The 12,414-nt window shown below is 35.1% G+C and overlaps 1 protein-coding gene across 4 annotated transcripts in view; it reads right to left on the minus strand.

Annotated features, from left to right (window-relative positions):
- MARCHF6 (membrane associated ring-CH-type finger 6) overlaps nucleotides 1-12,414 on the minus strand; it is a 55,424-nt gene that overhangs the window by 18,061 nt on the left and 24,949 nt on the right. For all 4 annotated transcript variants that reach the window (XM_063326154.1, XM_063326156.1, XM_063326153.1 and 1 more), the window contains exons 9-16: nucleotides 10,385-10,417; nucleotides 8,767-8,818; nucleotides 5,313-5,371; nucleotides 4,641-4,721; nucleotides 3,370-3,438; nucleotides 3,184-3,258; nucleotides 2,294-2,428; nucleotides 1,686-1,805 (exon numbers count right to left, since the gene is read on the minus strand). In XM_063326154.1, coding sequence (XP_063182224.1) covers nucleotides 1,686-1,805; nucleotides 2,294-2,428; nucleotides 3,184-3,258; nucleotides 3,370-3,438; nucleotides 4,641-4,721; nucleotides 5,313-5,371; nucleotides 8,767-8,818; nucleotides 10,385-10,417 — 624 coding nt within the window. The remainder of the gene's footprint in view (nucleotides 1-1,685; nucleotides 1,806-2,293; nucleotides 2,429-3,183; nucleotides 3,259-3,369; nucleotides 3,439-4,640; nucleotides 4,722-5,312; nucleotides 5,372-8,766; nucleotides 8,819-10,384; nucleotides 10,418-12,414) is intronic.

A 12,414-nucleotide genomic window follows, 5' to 3' on the forward strand; every position in this document is an offset into this window, starting at 1 on the left:
CAATTTTCTGTTCAGTAATTTTCCTTTGCAGCTAAGTCTCTTCTAACTGAACTCTCTGAAATTAACTGCATATTGTTCAGACACTGTCCGCTTCCAGAGACTGCTAAGACCTGATTGTTTATAATTTATGCCAAGGAATGGTATGCAGAGAGGCTCTTGCTTACACTTATTGCTATAACAACCAAGGTCAGCTAACTTCACTATTTGCCCTGTTGGAGGGCTGGAAGCAGAAGAGCATAGAGAGGTCGCACCTGCGGGGAGGAGCAGACAGGACAGGTGACCCAAAACTGACCAACAGGGTATTCCATCCCATCTGCATCATGCTCAGCATAAAATCCAAAGCACAGAAGGACATCGGCTGCTATGAAGAAAGTTAATACCATCCCAGGCAGACCAGTACACTATTGTGCCCTCACCAAACAGGACTGCGGCTGAACAAGCACTAACTGGCCAGCTGACAGTTAGAATAGTGTCAGACAGTTCTACCTTTTTCCCCCCTCCCCCAGCACTGGGATTACTAATTTTGGATGCCTTTCTTTCCTTAGTGGCTGAGTTTTCATGCAACTAGTAGAAGCCTCAAAAGATCTTTCGGGCTCTTATTTTCTCACATTTTAAATTAGCTGAAAGATCAAAATTTAGTAGGGAAGATCAGGTGCATGATGACATGCACTTTTGTAAAACCTGTTTCCTTAAAGAACCAGACTAAAAATCAAGTATATTTAAACTTATTCTTACACGCCATATAAATACACCACTAGAAACTAAGAACACAAAAATCACGTGCTTAACTGTGCAACAAAGAAAAATCAAATCCCATTTTTCTTAAAACTTAATAGTTTACATTCTACACAAGAAATTTCTTAAAAATAGTGAGAAAGAAACATAAATAACTTGAAAAGTATGACTTGTTTTTTGAAATAGTAAGCTGTAAATGATCGCCATTTGAGTCCCATATTCTAGCATGAGGCTGGTAAGAGTTCTGAACTAATTACCAAAGCAAATCAAAAGGTGAAGTTCAAGTAACCACCAGTTCCAACACAGTCTGAGAACATACCTCTAAGACCTTTAGTAACAAGCAGATCTTTGCTTATATTTGGGCCACTTGCTGTAACACAAAGTTTCAGGCGGCTAAAGAATTATGATTATGTAAGGAGAAGATACTCTGAAAGGTGGACAGGTCAGCTCCTCTCACGTACTGAAAGGCTCTCTAATACAACTAAGATCCCTCTATGAGCTTTCACTGCTTGAAGCACTTTAGGTGTACTAATACAGCACGCCAAATAATAATGTTTATGGTATATCAGTTTTCACAGTTGACAAAGATAGCCTGAGACAATTCCCTTACTGCACATTGGGCAAACTTCAGACAAACAAGCAAAAGAAAAAAAACAAAACAAAACAAAGCTTTCATTGTTTTCAGTATCTTACAGTGATAATATGACAAGCCCCTGCTCTGAGCAGACCCAGTTACATCAGGTTGCTCAGAACTTTATCCAGTTCAGTTTTGAGTATCTCAAAAGACATAGATTCAGTTGGCAACCTTTTCCAGTGTCTAATCATTTCATGCGGTGTCTAATCAGTTTTCACATGGTGAAAGTGTTTTTCCTTAAATAAGCAGTAGCATATATGGGAGCTAATGTATGAAATTTTCTTTCCAAATAAATATATTTGAAAGAAGTCCTTACCACCGATAAGATAAACCTCCTGAGATGTCTATAAATGGGTAAGTGGATCATTTCCTGCACAGGATTAAAGTCTGGATCATTCAAATTCCTGAGAAACCATAAGACACCGGGTCTCAATACCTGAAGTAGGAAATAGAAAACAACATATGAAGAGAAAGTTAACTTTGTGTTATTTGTTTTTCATTTTGGATAACCTGCTGCAGCAAATAAGTTTTGAACATAATAGGGGCATTTGTGGAATAATGTTCAACAAAATGGTACAGAAATAGAACACAGGAAGCATTATCATAGAGAAGAAGAGAGAAGCAATAACCAATTACAAGCATAATTTTCAAGTATTAATCTTAAACAACTGAAATGTATTTAGATTCGTTTGAAGGCAACATCCGTGTTTAAGGACTCCTCATAAGCTAAAAATCTTTAAGTAAAATATACTCTAAATCATCGTTTTCCACTGCAGTAAGTACCAGTGTGGCCCTTTTTACGTAAAGCTGAAATCCGATATGCACAAAACACAGTACCAGACACATGTGAAAGATTTAACTAAGAGTTCAACACGCAAACTTCTCTAGCTATGTTACATACCAATGTTGTTCTTATAGACTTACCTCTCTCAGTAAAAGAATGAAGGATGCAAAATAAAAGACGTAAACCATTCCAACCAACCAGTGCAGAAACATTGTGGTACCTGGAGCAGACTGAAAGCTCAATTCTCTATCTTTCAAAGTGGCATCAAACATTTCCTAGAAGGTACGCAGTAAGCAAACATGAATAAAGTTTGTCGAGCCTCCAAATTACTCATTTTGTTTAACCTTGTTCATACATACTACTACTAGGCATTTAATTTAAATGTCTGCCTTGTGCTAACACAAATAATTATAACATTTAATTAGAAAAAAAAGAATAAGTTACAATAAGAACAGCAAATAAAGATCGATTTCTGATCAATTTCTTTCTTCTGACAGAAAGAAGAAAGAAGTAAACTCAAACTCTAACATACACAACATAAGTTATAAATCAGTTCAAAGCAGCACTCCTTTAAGTAAAATTCTATTTCTACTAAGGCTATAAGAAATTAATTTTCTCCATTTGAAATTAATCACTTATTTTTCAGAACAGAAAAACCGTCCATCTAATTCCAAGCATAAACAGCATGTATCTTATTCAAAACAGAACGAGACTGGACAACTATTAAAATATGAAATCATTTCACATAAGATGGCTACCTATAGAAGTTTATTCAGTACACAAGTGGTCTTATAAGTGCAGTAAAAATTATTATTTTAATAATAGCATGTTAATTTGTATTTAGTAACATAAAGGAAGACAAAATTAGCATTAAGCAGTACCTAAAAAACCCTTTCTGTCTGGAAACAGTATGTTTATAAAAACAGAAGAGTGCTGTCAAACACATATCAACAACTCTTATCAGAACATTTTTTTCCTTTAAATATAAACACTGTTAAAAAAGATTTTATCCCATTTATTTCATTCTTACCAAAGAACATATATCCAGCCACCAGCCACAGATGAGAGGAAACACACCAATTTCAACCACTACTAACAAGGAAACCTTTAGGAAAAAGAGAAAAGAACACCTCACTAGTTTAACAGAAATTGCAAAGAAAACTATGATGTAATTTTAAATGAGAGGGTTTTTTGCCACACAAAAAAATAGGGTTACCTTGACAACAATATAGCAAACTCCTAATAAGCGTCGTGATCGCTGGAACTTAACAAGTGCTGCCAAACCCTGAGTAGTTTTGTCAAGAAAATAATACTGACAAATACTTTATAACACAGTTTGATTAATACAAAACACTATTACGTGGCTTTTAGCAACAGGAAATTTTATGAAAGACAAAAGTACAATACAAAAGAATGTATTCTATCAGGGCTCTATTTTCAAAATTGGCTGTGACCCTGGAAGTCACAATCTGATGTGCTGTATAACTCCCACTGTCCCCCCCTGCAAACATGCATCTAAAATAAGTAAATAAATACATAAATAAAAATAATACTACCACTCTTATGAAATTAAGGATGCAAATGTTTTCTCAAGAAATAAACAGTTGCCTTTGAAAACATCTGCCCCGAGTAGCCAAGTTTCAACACGTAAGGCCTACTTTAAACAGCAGCTTTCCTTTTCATGAAGTCCAAAGCAAATTCTCACCTTTTCCAAGAAACACTGGATGCATATTACAGTTTGGTGTTTGTTTTTTGTTTGGGTTTTTTTTTTTTTTTTGAGGCAAAAGAGAGGCATGCCAATCAACTTTACCACATTTGCACTGCACATTGGCATAGCGTGGTCTAAAGTTGATGTTAGCTTTGTGTACTCTTGAATGGAAAACTGTTAACAAATGTATATTCTTTCAAACTGAAGTTGGTGTAGTCCCTTTAAAAACACGCAGCTAGAATACAGACTTTTTACTTGTGACCAAATCCTTCTAGCTTTCAGGACTCTGCTGTAACTGAATTTTCTCTGTAGTAACGAGGGTTATCACCTGAAAGAAATCCTTGCTGCAAACTCTCAGTGGTTCAGAGACATCAAAGAGAAACTAAAACAATCCGCACTCTAAAGATCTGGCAGGATCAAAAAGATATGAATAAGTTTCCCATCATACCCTACATATTTTCATAGTCCCATTTCTCTTTCTGCTGCAATTATGTAGCCCACAGCAATAGTGTAAGGACAGTGAGGAAAAAACCAAACACAAATAAGCCTATGATTTTGTGTTGTTAAACACGGGCAAGTGTTCTGAAGAATTCAGTCACATTGACAACTTTTAAGTGTCCAAGAGAACAGAAAAGACCTTGTCTTCTAATTTCACCAAAAGAGCACAGCAAAATGGTGAATGAATTGCATCTGCATCACATCTGCAACTCCTCAAAATATAGCCAGAAAAATGTCTTACATGTAAAATTTGAACCAAGTAACTACTGACAAAAGGATACATGACAAACAATTAGAGTCACTGCTAGCAGAACATATCCGACTATAGTTGTAATCAGGCCTTCAAAGTGAGATGCTTGAACCTGGAGGGGAGGAAAAAAAAAGGGAAAATTTATCACTCTTAAAATTTTTTAGGTAATTAAGATAAATTCCAAATCTCAACTCTTCAAGAAGAATGACATGTTTCCTTAGTTTTTACATATTTTAATAATCTACTTTTTTGGTATCTCCATCAAGAGTAGATGATGTTTACATTTATTGGAAAAGTCTAACAATTACTTTCTTGAAACATGAAACAACCTCTATATATGAAACAAAAAGTGTCACCTTACACTACCTCACAGCTTTCACTGCCTATTATCAACTACAAAAATTACTCAGTACACAAATTTAAAGTGTACATGAGGAACAAGAGGCTGTTAAAAAACCCCAAAACATATGCATATTTTTGTAAAAGGGGGAAACCTCACTTGAAATGTAAATAATGGAGGAAGTGGGAGGCAGTGAGAGAACATTTTTAATCGTAGATTAAATAAAGGTTTGAGGAGGAAAAAAAATGAGACACGCTCCAGGTTACTTTTGTGAACACAAATAAAAGTGGAAGGATGCTACAAAAATATTGTGATTAAATATCAGCAATTTTTACATTTTTGAAATTACAAAACAGTACTTACATATTCCTCAAAGCCCAGGCCAACAATGGAGAAGTGACCAATGTGGTACGGACAAAATGCTGCATAATGTAAGCAGAAAGAAGAGTGAAAAAAGGCCATGAAAACTGCTAACCAGAAACTTATTTGCAGGATGTGTGTTGTAACATGTCAATTATTCTACTTCTCATCAATTTTATGAAAACAACTAAAAAAAAACCTACTTTCTGTGCAAATATTTCAAGTGTTGTATTTCTATAATTTTACAAACACTGAAAAATCAGATGAGAATTCACACCGAAACTCTACAAACAATACAAAACTACACAGAGTAAGAGGACAGTCTTTTCCTTCTTAGTTCATCTTGCTGTGTATAAATTAATTCCATTTCTCAAGTCTTATGTACTGAGGGTGTTATCGGTCTCATAGACTGCTGTAGGAACCCATTCTGTATATTCACTCCTTCACTCATGCATCACAAGACTTAAGTAGCCATTTTACATCTTGGTCAGATGGGACTTGCTTTAGCAAGGTTTCAGTTTTAGTGCTTTAAGAATACTGTGAAAAACGCAAGCCCTGCAGAAATTTGCAAAGGGAAGAAAAGATGAGGGGGAGAAAGACAAGGCTTCGGTGAAGGGATGACGAGCAACTGAGTTGTCTTTTACCTTGAATTAACGTATTAAGAACTGTCACCAATCCTGAGAACTCACTCTTGCCAATTCTGAGGTCTCAGAAGGAATGAATTAAAAACCACAGCATTTTCTCCACTTTTGGACATCTGGGTATTTGCAACAGGATCACGTAGCTGTTTTAGTTAGCTCACCCTGTGGTCTCCTAACCGAGGTATGAAGGACTACAGAATTCAACACCACTTTCCTACAGGAGCAGATGGAGTCAATAGGAAGTAAAGAGGCTGCAGTAACTGCAGCCTATGTTGCCTTCACTGTATCATGATAATCCACTCTGGGGATGACTGTACATTAAACACACCCTCAAATGAAAAGCCTGATGATTTTCTCTCTCCTCCTCATTTCCATATGACCAACATGTAAAAAAAACTAGGAAAAGATTTAGCAGGACTTGTATTACCCTAATCAACAATCAGAAAGTTTTAATTTATGTCCCTTTCAGAGAAATCAGCAGTTACTGGGAACAGCAAGAATGTAAGAGATAAAGAGAGAACCTGAGCTCTTCCTGCCCAGTAAGAACAAGAGAAAGAAAAGCAAAATGAAAAAAATATTAAAAAAAAAATCACACTCAAATCCTATATACATCAGACTCATGACTTAAAAGTTGTACCTTTTTGACAGTGTTTTATGAGATTATAGTGGACAGTTTATCATGTTTCTTGAACAACTTTCTTTAAAAGAATTTCTAATATATCACTTTTAATAAAAAGCATGAATGAGTACAAACTCCTCTGTGAGTAATAACTCATTTTCTATAGCTCGTTTTAAGTTGGAGTTAACTAGCTTGTCCTAGAGAATATCATAGGAGAATTTCTGTACCAGTAATTAAGGTTCCAAATTCTTTCCTTCTGTTTTATCTTCTAGAAAGTACCTCCTGTGACATTTGGAGGACAACTCAACAGGACTGTAATTACAAATAACTAGGGATTTGGCAGTTGTAAATTAGGTAGCATTACTTAATGGGAAAGATACTAAAAATAGGCTTGAGAGGCACAAATGAAATTCCCAGTTCTACTGCTCGCTTGCTTGGTAAAGTCAGTCCCCTTATGTCTACTTGTTAGTTTCCCACTTGTTAAAGCACACTTAGAGCCACTGAAAGCACATCTATATGACAACCTTATTAATTATTCTTATTACTCACTTACTATTGAATTTCAATCAAGGATTTAGAGATTTCATATTTAGTATCTACTTATTTAAAAAGCCCTAAATTTAAAAAAACTGATTAACTTCTGATAACTAGAGATTAAAATAGACTAATTATCACAAAGAAATAATTCAATTCTTTTCCAACTCTTATTAGAACAGCTATAGTTTTTTGTGAATTAAATATACATGATGATTCTTTTTACTTTCTTTCAATCTGCTGATTCGTTTCAGTAACCAGATGCTCAAATCACTGGTTCAGTATCATGAGCTTTACTTTGCCAGCACAATTTTCTCACCTACAGTATGACTTCAGCTTTTAAAGCTCAAACTCTTCTGTCAAGAAAGACCATTCAAAAAAACAAAGCAACATAACCAATCTCTGTCTAAATTGACAATTCAGAGCAAGTGAAATTTTGGGTCTAGTAACTCTTCAAGTATCTAAAATGCTCTATCTTGTCACTAAAATGCTGCTGCTTCTGCACACAGTTGTGTTAAATTAACAACACTAATGAGCTCGAGCACCATAATCCAGAAGCTGCTGTTAGCAGCTAAACAGGCAAAAATCAAGGTACAGAGAAGAGCTGTTATTCTCCCACGTCACTCAACAGGTGTAAGGTACAAAAAAAAAATATCTGAATCACAGTCTAATGCCTCTCCAGAAGGTCTTAAAATATTTCTAAATTTTTTAACTCCCTTTTTGCAGTAAAACCAGAGTGGAAATGCAAATTTACCCTGCATGTTATAAGCAGTAAATATAAAATAGAAATTTCATAAACTCTTAAGAGGAAGCTTACTGCTATTTGCAATAAGGTAGGTATTTTAACCTTTTCTTTTACAGTTCAAGTGATTGGAAAATACACACCTACAGTTTGGGGATTTTTTTTTATTATTTTTTTTTCTTTTAAGCTGTGACAAGTTTTTGTCCATGAAATTTTCCTAGTGCTAACTATACATGGAATCAGAACATGGAAATATTCCTATCTTGTACTACAAATAGAAAGAGTCTTGCAAACATTTAAAGTTGCAATTCAGCTTTAGCATCTACATGAAGGAGAAAGGAAAATAAAGTAAAACACACCACTGATTATAATTGACTATTTTCCAAAATGTAAGTCACTCTAAGTTGTACGAGCTAAGGAAAGTTGCTCCATAGAAATTCTGTATAGAAAATGAAAGTATACTTGACAACTCTACAGAATCAGCTATGTTCTTGTGCACCCCCCTCATGATTTTGAGCTCCAAAAATGGATACTTGATGTACAAAGTGATTTAACTGTATCTAGGGAAAACTACAAGGAGAAAAAATATCCTAGCCATTCCTAAGAGTAGTGCAATTGCTCATAAATTAAATTCCAGGAGGTTCCTCCTTTAATTGAACAGTATTCCAAACAAATATTACTGTCTGTGCTTTGGTTGCCATCGTTAAGCTTTTGGTAGATTTCCTATTTTAAACCTATTAAAGGAATTAAAATGACAAAACTAGAAGCAACTAAGATTTATTATTCTTGTTTCCAGTTTGTTTGTGGTTCCATTTTTAGATGTCACAGCTTCATTTATTGCGAGAGAATAGCCTAAAAATTACCCTCTTATCACGTCACAAAGAAAGACCTTTTCAAAACGTAACAGCAAATGATACTTACCAAACACAAGTATGAACAACGTATTTAAAGATACCACCCAAAAGACATGTTCCTGTGAAGAATATGGGTGAAGGAGGGAGCAAGACAACAAGGAAACAGTGCATAAATATCAGTCATTTAAATAAGTGACTTTACTTTTGTATCTAAACTTTTTAATTCATTTGCCTATTACTACCAGAACTCGCACATCTCATGGTAGAGCCAAGAAGTTTGCTCTAATGCAAAGACCAAAGCAAGCAGGACAGATTGTGAAATCATGTTTACGTTTACAGACATTTACCTAGATAAGAGCACTTATATTTCCTTTAACACCCTTATTTTATAAAGATAAGCTTTTATTTTAAAATTAATAGTTCTACCCTTAAAAACAATTATATGAAATGTATGTGGATATTTGTTTTATAAATGAAAAAAAAATACTCATCTGAACTTCTGGCAATTTGACTTTATCACAAGAAATCTGCTAACAAAACTGACAGCTCTCACTCTAGAAATGACAGCACGTCTCTTTTTTATTGCTACTTTTAGCTAAGATATGAACTCAGCCATAAGTACACTCAAACTTTAATTCTTTTGATATTGATATTTAAGGTCAACCACACATTCTTTCACACATGAAATAAAGTAAAATTTATCCTGCTGGAAAAGAGCACAGATCTTTTTTCCCTTTAACATATGACTGACTGATTTTTTTTGAAGTCAGTCACCTGGCAGATGATACCCAACGAACGTAGTTATGATGGGTTAAAGTTTTGTTGCCATTGACTCTTTGCACTCTCTCTCCCCTGGCACTGAATCAGAGCTAGACATCTCCAGCGCTCAGGCAGAACGGGCAGCAGAGAGAGCCCTTTAAATAAACGATAAAAAAGCCCACTAGAAGATACCCATTATATATGTAAGAGTTTGTCAGGGTGAAAACCAACATGGGTTCACCCACAGTCAACAGTTAAAAAAACAATAGCTTTTTTAGGAGTGCTTTGCTAAATTATCGTAATCATAAAGATTTTTGGAACCAATTTAAAAGATAAGTGCTCCACAAGACAGACTGACTACTGTGAAAATTTAAAATAAATAAATAGAAATTTGATACTGATATTGATTAAAACAGTATTCAAGAGGGGAAAAAATTCTAGGGAGGAACAACAACAAAAAAATCCCAAATTATGTCAAGAAATGTAACTGAAGATCTTAAATTTTTAAATCTAGTCTACACTAAAAATTCACTAGTGGTGTTCTGGTGGTAATAAGGCAAATCAGAGAAGTCTGAATGAGCACACTATTTTAATCATAACATAAAGAGCAAAACTTAAGGCTAGAACAGATATGTACTTTCAGTTTATGCTTTTTTAAAGTGTTTAATTTTTATTTACAGTGCAGTACATGATCCAAAGTTACCTATGTCTTTTAAGAAATTCCACTTTTATGATGCACACCCACCCCACTACTCTGAAATTCTTAAAAAAGACAATTTGCTTGAACACGACATCCTATGAAAGTCTCTTTAAAGACTATATATGAGAACAATGACTTCAAATAGAATGATGTAATTTCAAAAAATACAGTTTATTTTTAAAAAGTGGCTTCTATAGAAATTCTTGAAATGCAGGATTTCACTTACTAAAAAAACCAGAGAACCATCAAGTCCAAGCATCTGTGAAGATAAGAAAGTTAATTTTATTTATCCATCAGAAGAACTAAGCAACACACATCTAAAATAAGCCTCACAGAAGCCTCTTTCACACCAACTTTTAATGGCTGATACAGTCTAAAGAGTCTTTTTTATTGCTCAACCAACAGAACCTGGACATAAATTCTTAAAGACTGAGACAGAAACTAAGTTCTTGTTCAACACAGTATACTCAGTTGATCAAAGGCAATGATATATATGTGGAATATCTTAATATACGTGTATTTATATATGGCAAACCAAACATATAATTAATTTATAGGCTATTTTTTCCCAAGCCTTTGAAGACTCTGACAAAGATTTTATCTTTATGAAAGATTTTAGTGATTGAACTGTTATTTAAAAACATGTTTAAACAACTCGATGTTAAAATACAAGAGCAATTTGGTTTTTTTTCCTAATTTCTAAGTATCAGTTTGTGTCGCACTGAGAAAAGTCAATGGTTAGTATTTTACCTTCAACGTATAAAAACAACTAGTAACAGGATAATGTTGCTATGTTGTGTGTTATAAAGTTTAGAACAGAACTGGTTTACAGCTAGGGAAGACAGGAAACAAATCCTCCATCACTCCACTCAGCTATTACGGAAAGCGTCCACAGAACAGCCAAAAACAGATCATGTATTAAGAAAAAAATCTCTCCTTTCCCCCCACTTCAAGGATTTCTCACTCTTTCAATACAAACACTCCTACTCCACGATTACTACTGTAAAGTATTAGGTTCAAGGCTATTTTGTACCAGGATTTTGCATTAAGTTCCAACATATTAAAGTTGAACATATCTTAGAAAGTAAACCAAGATGCAAATATTTTTGAAAATTCAGAAAGCTTGCGTGCTATTTTCACTAGATGAAGTAGCAGAAAAGCCTACCTCACTTTTGATACTAAATGCCAACTAGATGTCTATTGCCTATGCCAGCACATTTGACTGGAAATGGTTATGAGAGGTTGCCGACACTGATTTCTATGCTCATGGAGAGGCATCAAAATATTTTCAATTAGTAGTACGTCAACATTTCCCATCACATAAATTGGGTTCAGAAATATAATACTTTTGTCTTGAGATACACTGTAGAATGGTTCAGAAACCTGAATTTAGGCCCTTTTTCACCAAATGTCTTTCAAAACAAACCACGAAGTTTTCACTAGATAGAAAACAAAGACCAAGACCTGTCCCTCATGATGAAAACTGTATTTCTACTACACTGCAATCAAAAGTAACACCTATATCACAGCCTAGAACACAGTGACAAGCTTTACGACTGTCTGCCACAGGCACCAGTGATGCTGGTACCTCACATGAAACTGCTGTTATCTACCTTCAAGTAGGTTTTGCTGCATGTGGTGAGCTTTGAACTCAGATGTTGGCTACTTCTAAACCAGCTACAAAACACTAGGTTCTTGAGTCGCTACATGACTCTGTGATTGCAGTGTACATGCGCCTCATGCTCTAATTATGGAATTTGTGATCCATAAACAAAACAGAAGCAATGATGTATTAAAATGCTCCATCATTTTTTAAGAAAACATTTGTCCTTTAGAAGTAAATAAAGTAGATTAACCAAAATTTCTGGTTCTCTCTTTTCTTTAGTGTTTTCGTGAATACAAAACTTAAGCATTAATATGTAACGCAACACCTACATAGAATCATAGAATCATAGGGTTGGAAGGGACCTCTGGAGATCATCTAGTCCAACCCCCCTGCCAGAGCAGGGTCACCTAGAGCAGGTTACACAGGAACACGTCCAGGTGGGTTTTGAATGTCTCCAGAGTTGGAGACTCCACCACCTCTCTGGGCAGCCTGTTCCAGTGCTCTGCCACCCTCAAAGTAAAGAAGCTCCTCCTCATGTTTAGGTGGAACTTCCTATGTTCCAGTTTGTGCCCATTGCCTCTTGTCCTGTCCCCGGGCACCACTGAAAAGAGCCTGGCCCCATCGTCCTGACACCCACCCTTTAAGTATTT

This window comes from Chroicocephalus ridibundus, chromosome 2 (assembly GCF_963924245.1).
Source record: "Chroicocephalus ridibundus chromosome 2, bChrRid1.1, whole genome shotgun sequence".
Taxonomy (NCBI): Eukaryota; Metazoa; Chordata; class Aves; order Charadriiformes; family Laridae; genus Chroicocephalus; species Chroicocephalus ridibundus.